The 15,196-nt window shown below is 34.7% G+C and overlaps 1 protein-coding gene across 1 annotated transcript in view; it reads right to left on the bottom strand.

The window, feature by feature from the left end:
• Window positions 1-1,760: 1,760 nt before the first annotated feature.
• LOC149803871 (uncharacterized) overlaps window positions 1,761-15,196 on the bottom strand; it is a 30,222-nt gene continuing 16,786 nt past the window's right edge. The window contains exons 2-5 of the mRNA XM_089953683.1: window positions 10,054-10,229; window positions 6,242-6,462; window positions 4,851-5,008; window positions 1,761-1,860 (exon numbers count right to left, since the gene is read on the bottom strand). Coding sequence (XP_089809809.1) covers window positions 1,768-1,860; window positions 4,851-5,008; window positions 6,242-6,462; window positions 10,054-10,229 — 648 coding nt within the window. The 3' untranslated portion in view covers window positions 1,761-1,767. The remainder of the gene's footprint in view (window positions 1,861-4,850; window positions 5,009-6,241; window positions 6,463-10,053; window positions 10,230-15,196) is intronic.

Here is a 15,196-nt window from a genome sequence, read left to right as displayed (position 1 = left end):
TCAGAAAACATTAAACTCCTATAATGCAAATTCTTTTTAATCTTATTCTTTTAATTTTATTTTGCTTGTATTAAAGATGATTCTTATCAGCAAGTAATGCCTGAAACACATTATGTAAGCTGTAAGAGTTGGCAACTCAAGAGTTAATACAAAGATAAACTCAGAAAACATTAAACTCTTATAATGCAAATTCTTTTTAATATTATTCTTTTAATTTTATTTTGCTTGTATTAAAGATGATTCTTATCAGCAAGTAATGCCTGAAACACATTATGTAAGCTGTAAGAGTTGGCAACTCAAGAGTTAATACAAAGATAAACTCAGAAAACATTAAACTCCTATAATGCAAATTCTTTTTAATCTTATTCTTTTAATTTTATTTTGCTTGTATTAAAGATGATTCTTATCAGCAAGTAATGCCTGAAACACATTATGTAAGCTGTAAGAGTTGGCAACTCAAGAGTTAATACAAAGATAAACTCAGAAAACATTAAACTCTTATAATGCAAATTCTTTTTAATATTATTCTTTTAATTTTATTTTGCTTGTATTAAAGATGATTCTTATCAGCAAGTAATGCCTGAAACACATTATGTAAGCTGTAAGAGTTGGCAACTCAAGAGTTAATACAAAGATAAACTCAGAAAACATTAAACTCCTATAATGCAAATTCTTTTTAATCTTATTCTTTTAATTTTATTTTGCTTGTATTAAAGATGATTCTTATCAGCAAGTAATGCCTGAAACACATTATGTAAGCTGTAAGAGTTGGCAACTCAAGAGTTAATACAAAGATAAACTCAGAAAACATTAAACTCCTATAATGCAAATTCTTTTTAATCTTATTCTTTTAATTTTATTTTGCTTGTATTAAAGATGATTCTTATCAGTTTTAGAGCCTTATTTACACATACAAATTCTTGTTGTGGGCTTCAGCTATGTAGTTATTTATAGAATGGGATTCTCCATCAATAATGTAATAGCTACATTAAAATCAAACAATTCCACCAATGGTAGGCAATCTATGAGTTTGAACATTCCACAACAGGGTCTTAATATTTTATCTAATTTAGCACATTTGTCCAGACATAGACCAAATCTAGTCAAAGAAAGAATGATTTATTTTACACAGATTTGTTATCTGACAAAATCAGTTTATTCAATTTCAGAATAAACTATAAACCCACCCACACTTTAATTTACTTTTAAAGGCATGCAGTTGTGTATGCCTACTTTTTCAGTGTCTACATTAGTTACTTTGCATGTGGCTCTATTTACAGAAGTTGGTACAAAGTAGTTCTCCGTGCAGTTTATACAGAAATAAGCACTGCTCACCTGATCATATGATTATGATCAGACCAGTATAAATCTTTGCTACATTTACCAACTCATGCAACTGCAATTATTAAACATGAAAAAATAAGGATATCATATAGAAAGGACCTTTGTTGAGGTCCTAGATTTCAACATTTATCCAAAGTAAAAAAAAAACAGTTATTAAATGCATGCTATGCATGCTATCATGCAGTTATCCTAAACCTCTTGGTTTCAGTTACTCAGACTTTACTGTTCAATCTCTAACGAAATCTTCCATACATCAAGGCAATGCCATCTCTTAGTTTGTTTGAAGCATATCTGGTACAACTCAAGACAAAAGATTAAAAATAATGGATTGACCAAGAGTCGTAGCTTTTGTTTTTGTTCTTTCTGGGGTTTTTTTTTTGAGGAAACCTGAATAAAACTTGAAAACACTTTGCTCATAACCCCTTACCTGTCACTTCGCTTGCTTCTAATGCAGCCATCAATGATTTCTTTTACCTCTGGGTTTTCAACTTTGTCAAATGCTTCAGGTCTTATCCCCTATAAAAAAAAGAGGAAAATTCCTGTTTTATGTATGAATGTGTGTGTGTGTATGATTTGGATTTTTAATGTAGCTTTAACAATTTTGCAGTCATATTGCTATGATGTCTGCAGTGTGGCAGTTTATAGTGATGCCTAGCACTGGAGCATCATGTCGCAGACATGTAGCGTGATGTCCCACCCAGTCACATTATCCAAACATCAGGCCGACCAGTCCTAACACTAACCTCTTAATGCTGAGCGCCAAGCGAGGCAGCTGTTAGTACCATTTTTACAAGTATTTGGTTTGAAACAGGTGGGGATCGAACCCACAACCTCCTGCATTCACTAGGCCACCAGAGCGGTCTTGTCTTGTTGAGTATTTTTGGTCTCCTCCTTGGTAAATTATAACAGCATGAACATGTGAACTTTTAGTGCAGAAAATTAAAGTCATTTCCAAATTACATTTTTTCCTTCTCTTTTATAATGCCCTAATTATAGGGATAACCAAACTGAATGATATATGCATCACTTTTGTCCAGATACAAGTATGATCAAGGAACACCTTTGTTTTCTGCAAATGCACTGGTCAAACTGAAAGCATGGACAGCCAAATGATACAATAAATCAATGTAAATAAAACATACAATCAACAGATACCTTCAATAAATATCACTGAATGATCAAGTTACATCATCAGTGTGATAACAATAGTTAGTAAACATTTAAGCTGACCTATGCCAGGTGACTGAGATGCCAAACCTGTGCTCTTGTACCTGACTGCAGACTGAACTAATACTGAACTTAATAACTATTAAGTGACAAGATAAATATTGTTGTCGTCGTCGTTGTTGTTGTTGTTGTAGGGTTTAATGCCATTTTTCAGCACACAATAAGCTATACATGGCGGCCAGTATTAACGGTGGAGGAAGAACCTGAGAAATCCCCAGAAAGAACCACTGACCCTCGAGAAGCTACTGGCAAGCTTTCTCACATACCCACATTGGCCGAATCCGAGACTCGAACCCATGCAGACAGGGGTGAGATGGCAGTGATCCGTAATTAGGATATAAAGTTTTTGTCTCAGAGTTTTGTACAGAGTAAGATATATGATGTGAGAATGTTTTATATACTGAAACATATGGAACCATATTCATATGTGGTTATATCGCAAGAATTGCACAAGACTGACGTTTGCCAGTTTGCCACATCTGATTAGTAGGTGGATTCAGTCTGCCAAATCTGATTGGTTCAGTACTGTCACGTGGTTAAAAACCAATGGATATATCTTGGAGTAGAAGATAGTGCTTGTCAGATAACTGCAGAGCGCCACGAAATTCAACACCTGTGAAGACCGATATCCTTTTTAGGTAATGACGTATATAAATTGCTATAATAATAATAATAACAATAGTATAGGACTGGCAAAGCAATAATAATACTATGAATTATTTGGACGTTATTATGTTGTTGTTATGGGGTTTAACGCCATTTTTCAGCAATGATAGGCTATACATGACGGCCAGTATTAATGGTGGAGGAAGAACGCGGGAAAACCTCAGAAAGAACCACCGACCCATGAGAAGCTACTGGCAAGCTTTCTCACATACCCACATTGGCTGAATCCAAGACCCCAAATGGCGCAGACAGAAGTGAGATGGCAGTGATTCGTAATGGTGAGCGCTTTAGACCACTCGGCCACTCAGGGCCCCTTGGACATTATTAAATGGAAAAGCTAGTAAAATAAGCAATACTTTGAACATTTGAACAGCAGTATGCAGAGGCAAGCATTTTGGAAAACTACATAGGAAATGTTTGAGTAAGTAAATTAAGCTTCTAAATTGTCATAAAGTTATCTCCCATCACATTGGTAACCTGGGCTAAACAAATACAAAGCAAATCTTCAACTCATGTCTGTTGGGGTCACTCTATGATTTCCAATCATTATTTCATTTATTTAACACTGAAACATTTATTTAACACTGCAACAGACTATTATGTGCTGAGACATTATATTGAAATGATCCAGGAACAAGACATCGAAAATTAACGTCAGTATCAAATTGTTACAATACAAGAGTGCAAGCAACAAGCATTTCTTTGCAGGAGTATATTTGTCTTATCCCAATGAATAGCTTTCCTGTGTCTTAGTTGTGTTACTGTCATTATACATTTTTGTTGACTTTACTGTTGAATGGAACTTCTTCAATGAACTCTCCCTAGCAGACAGGAAGCCAAGGTTGCTTACAATATTATTTAAATACTTTCTGCTCGAAATAAGTTCTAAAGCATCTAATTTTGTTCTATTTCAGAGGGCAACTAACTGGTGGTTTTTGGCAAATAAATCACCGCTCTGGTGGCCTCGTGGTTAGAGCATCTGCCTCATATGCAGGAGGTCATGGGTTTGATCCTCAGCCGAGTCATAACAAAGACTTATAAAAATGGTACTACTAGTGGCCTCGCTTGGTGCTCAGCATTAAGAGTTTGGTGTTAGGACTGATCAGCCTGGTGTCAGCATAATGTTACTGGGTGGGACATCATGCTACATGTCGGTGGCATGATGTCCCGGTGCACGACATCGCTATGAACTACCACACTGCAGACATCATAGCAATATGACTGAAAAATTGTTAGAGCTACATTACAAATCCAAATCACACACATCCACTCACATGGAAATAAATCATAAATGTGGTATAAATTACAGGATACTAGATTCTGTGATTATTAGTTTTTTTTGCATATTCAAGACTTAAAAAATGAAAAGACAACTGAATGCTTTTGCATCTTATTTCATGTACAATAGTACATTGCAAAGGTTCCACATACATCTATCATTACAATGGAAAAAGCAACAATATCATAAACTGTTAAAATAATAACAAGCAAGTAACAGCAAGGCCCTCAGCATGATTTCTGCATGCCACAATATGATTTCACTGGCATATCAGATGAATTTATCTTGAGTCAACAGGAGATAACTTCATGACAAAGGATGTCTATATACTTACACTGGTCACTTTCCTATAAATCTGTGCAGCATTGGTGCACTCCTTGTATGGGTATTCCGAGGTGGCCATTTCCAACATGCACATACCAAATGCATAGACATCAACTGACTCATCATAGTGCTCTTCGTACATTTCTGGGGCCATGAACTCTGGTGTACCTTAAAGAATATAAAGACGTAGGAGTCTTTGTACTGGCTCGCTGAAATGGGAAAATGGGTGAGGGAAACCCTGATTAGTTAATGCTCACACCTTCATCCCGCAAAACTATAAACCTCCCAGCAACCAATTTCACATAAAAATCATCTAAAATATGTGAGGCTTATCTTATTATCAAACCTGTATAGTTTAAATCATAGCGTCAAATTTGATTTCTCATCAACACATCATCCATTTTTTTCATGTCTCTATCTGATACATGTTTAAAACTGTTTTTCTTTTGTTTTTTTTAATTTGATTTAAAAAAAACAGACAGAAAGGATGGTTGCTGGGATGTAAATAGTGATGCAAACCTGCAAAGAAAGAATTTCAAGGTATCAGTAACAGAACCTGAAACTTGAAAAAAGTATTATCTTTTTACCTGTCTGTCTTACCTCATCCCAGTGTGAAATTCATGGGAGGCATTTAAATTCACAATCCTCGCTATGAAAAACAAAAAGTGAGACAGTAAGACTCCTACAAAAATTTGAGTGAAATGTATTTTAAAAAGATGTGCATGGTAATATTTCTCAATCAAAGAGCAACAAGAAACAGAACCAACCATTCTGCATGCAATAACAGAAATACATTTGTAGCGGAAATGGATATTTACGACCTAATCAGTTGAGAATAAAAATATCTTTCCAACTAATTAAAGAAAACTAATTTTACATGTAACAGGATAAAAATGAAAAGTACATTCAAAATTTCACCAAAGGCATACATTTCTTAATATCTGTAATAATCAAAACTGTATCAAAATAATTTTAAACTGTATTTATCTTCAATTAATGAATGCATTACTTACCTTTTGTTAACAACTGTAATTCTGCACTTACATACATACATACGTGTGAGAAAACCAAACAAACAAAAGAAAATTACCTCAAAATTCTGCTTTTTCAGATATGCAGCTATAAAGGAGACAATCCAGGAATTCATGAGAAATATATGTGGCAAAAACATGATCAAAGTAAATAGCAATAGTTTCAATACTTACTTGAAGCAACTTGAGCAATGCAAAACTAAATCCACAGCTTTCATGGAGCATCAGCCAATTAGGGTACACCTATCATAAAATAATGTGATAACTTCTGCTAAAGAAGAAAGAGCCCACACTCAGGTTTCACAAATCCTGAAGCAAACAAGGAAATACATTTGGCACTTGAATATTAAACAGTAAGATTAATACTTACCAATAACACTTTTTGCAAATGATTTGTTCTTCAGCGTTGCCAGCCCTAGATCACCAATCTTGACAGAACCTGTTGTCCCTGTTATGAAGATGTTGTCACACTTCAAGTCCCTGTGGATGACAGGTGGGGTCCGAGTGTGGAGATAGTACAGGCCTTTCAAAATCTGTTTGCACCAGTTCTTCAACACCTTTGGGTTTATCTTCCTAAACCTCTTAATGTACCTTAAGAAGACAAAGCATCAAGTGTTACAAATGGCTGTAAGCACAAACTTTCCCCCAAGGAAATACATTGTAATTTGCAGAAATAATCTTTCCACCACTGCATATCCTTCTGGTTCAAGGTAAAATCTTCATCAATTTATATCTAACAACTTTTCTCTCTAAAACTATGATAATGCTCAGTGCCCATGCAAGGGTGGAATTCTGATATAATAGTTGCCTGTAATTTCATCCAAATATGCAGAGGAAGAAATCAAAGCATCAGGTGTTTAACAGGATTGTAAAGAAAATCTTTCCTGAGTTAAAATAAGATATTGTAATTAATGACAATCCATTCTTTTCACATTTTTCCGCTATACAATGTCTACTTTCAGCAATGTTAAGAAATGAACTTGTTCACAGCAAAATGTTCATCAATTTAAAGCTAAAAGATTTTCTCTCCAAAAACTATGATACAAACAAATCTGCAAAATATGTAAAGTCTATTATGGGGCAATTTGGATGCAACAGTCACTCTAGTGACAGTCTTTATTGTCCAAATATGCAAAGAAAGTGAAGTTGGCCAGGGTCTTTCTCAAGCTGATGTCTTTATACCCATCCGAGTTCTAAGAGTGTCTGCTTTTGTATTCTGAGTATAGATCAACTCTAGTGCTTTTCTTCTGTTCAAAAAGCTGTGTAAAACAGCTTAAACATAATGTTCTCAAATGTCGGATCAATTTTTGTCATTCTTTTTTGTTTTGTTAAAAATCTCCAATTATATTTCATGAGATTCCTACTTAAATTCACATCCGAATCTTGACAAAGTGTAAGTGCATATATAGCTAACCAAGAGTAAATTATTAATTAGTGGAGGTTTATAGGCTGACTGCTATTAAATGTAAAGATGTTTACCATAAAAAACCTAAATATCTGGGCCATCCAATTTTCCAGACATTACTGTTTCAAATATCTAAATAATGTTCAATATGACAAAAATTTCTAAGCCCTACATCCATTTAATTAAACCAATGTAAAGTAAAACATACAAGTTCTACCCATAAAAAAGAAAGGTGTTTAAACAGATGACTGTCAGAACAACTTTGATTACCTGTCTTTTTGTGGATTAAGTTAACACACAGTCAATAGGCAGTAATGAAGGTACCAACACTCTACTGAGAAAAAAGAATTTCCAAGATTTCAAGACCAGACCATTTCTTACTTTTGACTGCTGAATGCTGCAACCATCTGATCTTTTTTTTTTTTAAATCAGCTGCTGTCGTGCACATATTGGATGACAGCTTGGCACCATTTTCATTTAGACATCATTATTAGTGAGATGAAAACTCCATGACATAACATTACCATCTGATCATACATTCAGGGAGAATAGGGACTAGATTTTTAAGGCAATCATTATGGCAGGCATATTGGATTTATGACTGGCACCATTTTGGACCAATATGGCATGATATGAAGTCTACTGGTGAAAGATCAATTTTGATATAGCCATCCATTTGGAAAGAGTAGAAAAAACATTATTTTTCTGACATAACTTTCCATGGAGAGTAAAATATATGCATAATGGATTAAAGATTGCCCACTCAATGTGGTGGACATGGACAGAGGAGGAAGTGATTAAATAGTAATAGATGTCCACTCAGTCAGTGACCTTGACCTTTGACTTCCATTCTCAAAATCAATTCACCTCATCCTTACACCAAGTGCAAGCCATCTACAAACTTTGTTAGCTACTAATGGTATCAAAACTTGAGTTATTATTCAGAAAACTATTTTTATTCTTTTTCAGTGACCTTGATCTTTGAGCTCTGAACTGAGAAATCAGTAGAGTACTTAAACTAAATGCAACATCTATAATATAATTTGCCTTATAGTGTTAATTAAAAAATATAAACTACAATCCCACAATTTCCACTTCTGATATGACCAAGAACATACTTAAAGACTTTTAAGGGATATTAAAATATAAAATTAGTGGTTTATTTTAAGTTTTTCAAAGTTTAAAAAAAACTGCTATGGTTGAAGACACAAGGCAGTTACAAAATTATCTCCATGGTGAGCATAACATTTATTAAAAATCTGATAAATTATGCTTTCGATTTTGTTTCTAAACAAAATGAATAAACGACAAAGTGAAAATTAATACATAATTAAAAAACAAATACCTGCAAGTGCTAGGAAATTTCCCTAAAAATGTCCTGCACACTGTCCAGCAAATAATTCATTAAAGAAATTTAAACATTAACACAATATCATTATTAGGCCTGCAGTTGTCTACACAATTAATACATAATACGCTGTACACTATATAAAATATCCTGTCCTAGGACCTATACATTTTTTTTTTATTGATTTCTCTATTATATCCCCTGCACACTTTCTATTTGCACTGAACATAAAAAACGTCGCTGTCACTTTCCAACCCTTGGGCATACACTGATTTTGAAAGGATTGTTACCAGCTATGCTCATGGTATTGTAAATTACACATTCTTATGGAGTAATACTTTTCTTGGGTCTCATTATAACATATTTATGTTTTTGTCAACATAAACCCTAAAATACTGTGCAAGGAGCTGTTCAAAAGTTGACATCTAAAACTAGCATAAGTCAAAACTTGTGACAGTTGGAGATCAGCAGTTTTCTCATCAATCAGGAATTTGCAAGCATGTCAAAATATTAAACTTTATAATAGTACCATAAACTAAATAAATGTTGTGAATAATTTTTTTTAGTGACAATATGAATCCCCCTTATTTAGGGTAATGAACAGGTAAATCACCCCCAGTTGTAAAACTGAATTCACCTCACTATGATTTACAAATAAGAGAATTTAAAAGTGAGTCACTGTTTATTGTTTTAACTGCAAGCGAGCTTGCACCTGAAAACTGAGTAATAAATTAAAAATCAAGATAATACTCAACAACACTCCTCAAGACTGACGAGATTAATCCATTTTTATAAGTCTATAGGTTGGTGCTAACAATTGCCAAAGCTGCAGCACAAAGTCTGTACCCCTTCAGCTGGTGATCAGACCTATTTAATTATATATGTGATGATTGAAAAGTTATGAAATTGATATGGTATGCTGATTCTGGTCCAAAAATTTACATCCTTTTTCAGTGTAACAGATTTTTGAGCCTTTAGAATGATGTGACAAACTATCTGAACTACTTTCACGTTGCAAAGCATCTTCCTGTTTGGATCACATGCCTGACTCACTCAATTCAAAACACAATATCAAGCAAGGTTGATCAAATAAAAATTTTAAAAATATCTTTAAAGAAGTTAAAACTGTTGCTCTTTCCTTAAATGCTGACAACAATGTGCCGTTATGGGTCTATCAAAAAACTGATGGAAGAAAATTACCAGAGGTCTTTAACACTATAATTTGAGTGCTTTCTCAATCGCCTAATAAAACAGTGTGCAAAACAAGCATATTTTGTGATGTCAGGATAGAGCATTTCATGATTTTTGATTTTTTTAAAAAGATATTATTGGTTTTTTTTTTAATTTAGGTTTTCCAACCCTTCTTTTAGGTTTTCAAGGTCGAAAGAAATTTTACGTTTCTGAGGTCCGCTGCGGACCTTGTACTTACGTCTTCAATGTTCCTGAAGTCATCAATTCTGTCACCAAAACAATAACCTTCCGTCCCCTTTGGTTCACTTGTTCAAAAGAATCATAGAATCTCACAATATTAGGATGTTGCAGTTCTTTCAACATTTCTGCCTCTTCACGAAATCTCTGCCTTTCATTCTTGCTCCATTTCTTGTCCTGTAACATACAGATACAAGAATTCTAAGTGGATTAAGCCATCATAATTGAACTGAAAATAATACTGTGATGCAATTTAGATTACTGAAATTTCTTTACAAAAAGTATTTTTCTTTTTTCAGTCACGGTAACCTTGATAAGTGACCTTTAAACACCAAAATTTATAGGCCTCTTCCTTATCACAAGTTTATGCCAATCGACGTTTGGCACAGATCAGCAATGTTGAACTAATGTTATTGAGCAGAAAAAATTTCTTCTTTCAGGTAATTTGACTTTAAAGAAGCCATTGTAGCTCAGAGGTAGCAGTAAGTATGTCAAACTCAAAATTGGTTCAAATGCTACTGCCGGACCAGCCTGGGTCAGCAACAATGGTGTATCTCTAAGTAAGGCACTTTACTCCAATTACCTCAGCAACAAACTTTTTTGCTGTGCCACAAAGCACTAAACCAAGCCAATCCCTTGACCCTCAACCTTTTGATCTTGAAATTCAAGTAAATAAAATCTGCTAACTAGATTGTAGACATCTTCCGTTATTGTGTGGAAACAAAATTGTAACAACTGACGGCAATATTGATGGATGAACACCACAATACACTACCTTATGGCAGGAATATAAAAAGAACAAAGGACACATCTTTAAATGATGACCATAATATGTACCAAGTTTCAAAGCAAACTATCAAAACGGGGTGATTACAGTGGTCCCACTCTTGAATGGTCCCCCGACCAGCGACCACCCACTTCTTGCAGCCAGAATCCCTTGGCACCGATGAGTTTGTGTTCAAAATTACCCCTCAAGAATGGCCACTCCTCTAACGCAACCAGCGGCCAACATGTTAATACAAAAATGTAAAATGTCTATTCAGTTGAAATAAGTCTATTCTTAACACAAGAAGAACCTTTAAAAATTAATATTGCTTTAAATGAAGATATTAAATGCTTTATGTATGTAGCTTTCTTACAACATACATTACATATACTTCTCACAAAAAATTTAGTCCCTCTCTGGAAAGTCCACCCGTCTTATAAAGCCACTTTCCTGGTGCAGAAGGGGTGGTTGTATAAGAGGGGGACCACTGTAGTTGCAATCACAAAATTGTTTCATGCAATACGTTTAGCTGCAAGAAAAAAATGGGTAACAAGTCAAAAGAACAAGAATCTCTTGAGGGGCTGACACTCTACTGGCTGAAAAGAATTTCCTCCTTTTATCTGTGGAGTGCTGAAACCATTCAATATTCGTCAATGATAAGATTTTCAAACCAGGTGCTGTGGTGGATATATTGGATTTCAATGTGACACCGTTTTTCATTTCTGACCAACTGGGTACTGTAAAAAGTCTTTTGGTGGAAATTCCTATGTTAATAATACCCAAAGAGCTAAAAATTGTGAGGACATTAATTGATCCATATGCATTTTGAAATGATGGATGTAATCAGTACAAACTGGCGTTTCAATGAAAACCGAAGATCACAATCTTAGACTACACAAGGCTCCAAAATAAAGAACAATTAATGTATAAAAATTGCATGAACAAAGTAATTTATCAATATGCACATCTTCTGATGATAAGCGCAGTATTTACCAAGTTGCAAAGTAATCCATCCAAATATGTAGGACTAGTTCTACTTTAAAAAATCACGGGCCAAATGGAATACATGGACACAAGGATTTGTATGTATCCCTAGCTCTATAAAGCTGGGGTTTCAACATAAGCTGGAAGCCAGCTATAATCACTTTATTCATACAAAAATCACAAACTTCAATTAAAGAATTTTGAAAAAGCTCATTTTAAAAGTTGCATAATTCATCACTGACAATTCAGTCAAGATCAGCATATTCTTCCTTTCCGATTAACTAATAAATTACCCATCACCACAGCCCACCAAAGCCATTACTCCATCAAAAAACAGGTGCAGTGATTCTTTGTTGTTGTTGTTGTTTTAGGGGTTAACGCCATTTTTCAGCACAAGATAGGCTATACATGGTGGCCAGTATAACTGGTGGAGGAAGAACCCTGGAAAACCCAGGGAAGAACCACTGACCCATGAGAAGCTACTTGCAGGCTTTCCCACGTACCCACGCATTGATGCTACTTTCTGGACGTTGCTACAAAATTTCTAATTGATATAAGATCTCAATTTATGTACCACAATTAGACAAAATATCCCATGATTGGAATAAAGAAAAGGAACAGAATTAAGGGAAGGTCACTTTGCTCTGTTAAAAGTTAAGATCCTGAACTAGGTCAGAGATAGGAACCAACTTACAGCTGTTTAACATTGCATATATACAAAAACCTCACTGTATTGAGGTATTTTTAAACAAACCCTGCCAATTGACACAGAGCCAAGTCTGTTGCACCGCACAGACTTTTCAGTATTGTCCTTAAGTCAATAACATATCTCCCCTTTAAAGCTTACTGATCCCATTCATAAAGTTGGTCAAGGTTGTCCTAAATAACAAATACACAACTTGTAAAGGGTTGCACAATTCAATTACAGTCCATACCCCTTGTACAAAATATTTCACATAACTCTGAAAACCCATGTTAGTAATTTATGATATAAAGTAAAGTTTTATGAACCAGTTTTTATCACAATAACTGACGTAATTGGAGAAATTCTTTTTTTAATGCAGAAAACTGCATCCAAGAAATTCATAGGCAAATATACAACCCCTGATAGTCATCTAAAAGTACAAAATGAAAAATATAGCAGCCATTAATTAATTTTGGGTCAGCTGTTGCATGTAACAAGAAATTACATAACATGAAAAATTCTCTTCTTCTCTAATAAAGATTTTCATAATTATTATCCCAACACACACATCCATTATAATCCATACCATTTAACAGAAGTTTCGGTTTACTACTGATCAAACAAAATTTCCTGGAATCCAGGAAAAGAGTTTCTTCTTTCTTGACTGCTTACTTCTGACACAATCTCCAATATAATTCTGAAATAACACTTTCAAGATAGCCACCTAGATGACCATATTGGATATAAAATAAAAGTTTTAGGACAGGGGTGTTTGGAAACGTTGTCATACTTGACTGCAAACTGGCATCATTTGTACAAATCTGAAAGGCCCAGGTATCTAAGGCATTCACTATGACAGATCACTGACATCTCACTCCTGTCTACACAACACGTGGGCCTTGGCACAACCATCATGGGTATGTGAGAAAGCTCATCTATTGCTTCCTGTGGGTAGGAGTTTTTCCCCCATTTCTTCCTCCACCAAACAATTTGGCTGCCATGTATAACCTATTGCATACTGAATAATGGCATTAAAGCTACTTAATGCCTGGTCACTTTCTGTTGAATTTGCTCAAAATTAACAGCAATAAATACCCAAACATGATCATTTATTAATTTTAGTAGGGGTGAGTACTGAATTAAAAATCATACTGTGATATTATTCAACATTATTGCAATATATTGATTGAAGAAAGAACTACAGATTACCATTAATTTACTGAAATAAAAAGAATGCAAACTGCAAAAAATTACTTAAAATTATGAAATTACATAAAAACAATACAGAAAATTAATAAAATGCATTACAGTAGCTGCAATCTAACACAGAAATAGTCTTTTGTCTGAACAGTTCACAGTTTGTGGTTTACTTTTGGATAAACATAAAATGCATAAAACCGCAGATTGGTCTTTTCATTGCCACTTTACCCAGTGTAGTTCAAACTGAATGGCCTTGAAAATCACATGATGGAACTTACTTCAAACATTTTTTAAAAAAAAGATAAGAGCATCAACATGATTTGGTTTTAGGGCTCAGGTGGCGCTTTACAGTTTCACGTAGGGTTAGAATTTTAAAAAAAAAGATTTCCCCCGGCTTTCCTCACTAGTTATACTGGCCATTTAAAAAAGACCTTGTATATCTTAGGTATAATTCAAAGAACCTTTAATTCCCTTTATTTTGATGTATGATTGATAGGTGTAATATGGGTTATAGAGTATACAGCTTGGCCTTACTCCAGATATGCATCTTTCAAAAAGTGCAAGCTCCACTTGGCCATTTTCACTTCCTGAACTTCGGAGGTAAATTGTGTAAAAAAGAGCCAGTAACTTTTTTTTTACATTTTATATATTTGGTAATTCATTCACTGCACTTTCAGAAGCTGGTATTGTCTAGCCTGACAAAATTCATTTTCCCTATTTTAATAGCTGCTTTGGATAGTATACTTTAGAATAATTCAGGCTGATTTTTTAGCACAAGGTTGCAGTCATTTTAGTTAGCAGTGTGCTTAGATCATGTACAATTTCCAAAAGTACATTATCCAAAGAAATATCATCCACATTACATTAATGTAGCATAGAGGTATGCCAACATTCTCTCCATTGTGCATGTTTTAAATGCAAACAACTTCGCCTTACGTAAGTCACTCTCTCAAAAGTACATAATAACTGGTAAGCGCCCCCTGAACATTGTGCATTTACTATATCTCCAGCAGTGGAGAACACCCTCTCAGATGGGACACTTGTTGCTGGGATGCACAGTAAGGATTTAGCAAGCCTAGCTAAACTAGGAAATCACTGCTCATGATTTTTCCACCACTGAAGAGGATTTGAATTCGAGGGAATCAACGGAAACACGCTATAGTTCTTAACAAATTAACCCCTGGTGACGAGTATACTAGTCGTACTTTACCTCCCTGATCTCCCGTGTGCCTTGCTAAAGTGGCTGAGTTTGCATAGCTTGTATCCTGAACACCGAGTTTGAGAGGCAGTATTTATCAAGGCCTTTCTCCCGCTCGACGAGTTAAATCGGCGCAAACTATTGGTTGATTTAAAGCCATTTCCTACTAATGCAGGCAGTTTAACCAATATAATTTTAGCTTACATAGATAGAGCTCACATTGCTGAACAAAGGGAAAAAAATTCACTTCATTATCAGTTGATTTAGTGAAAATATTTCGATTTTAAAATGATGCCAACTGACGAGAATCA

The sequence above is a fragment of the Sinohyriopsis cumingii genome, chromosome 3, assembly GCF_028554795.1.
Source record: "Sinohyriopsis cumingii isolate HCF-2022 chromosome 3, ASM2855479v2, whole genome shotgun sequence".
Classification (NCBI taxonomy): domain Eukaryota; kingdom Metazoa; phylum Mollusca; class Bivalvia; order Unionida; family Unionidae; genus Sinohyriopsis; species Sinohyriopsis cumingii.
Note: the sequence above shows the minus strand (reverse complement) of the source record. Positions and strands in the feature narration are given on the sequence as shown.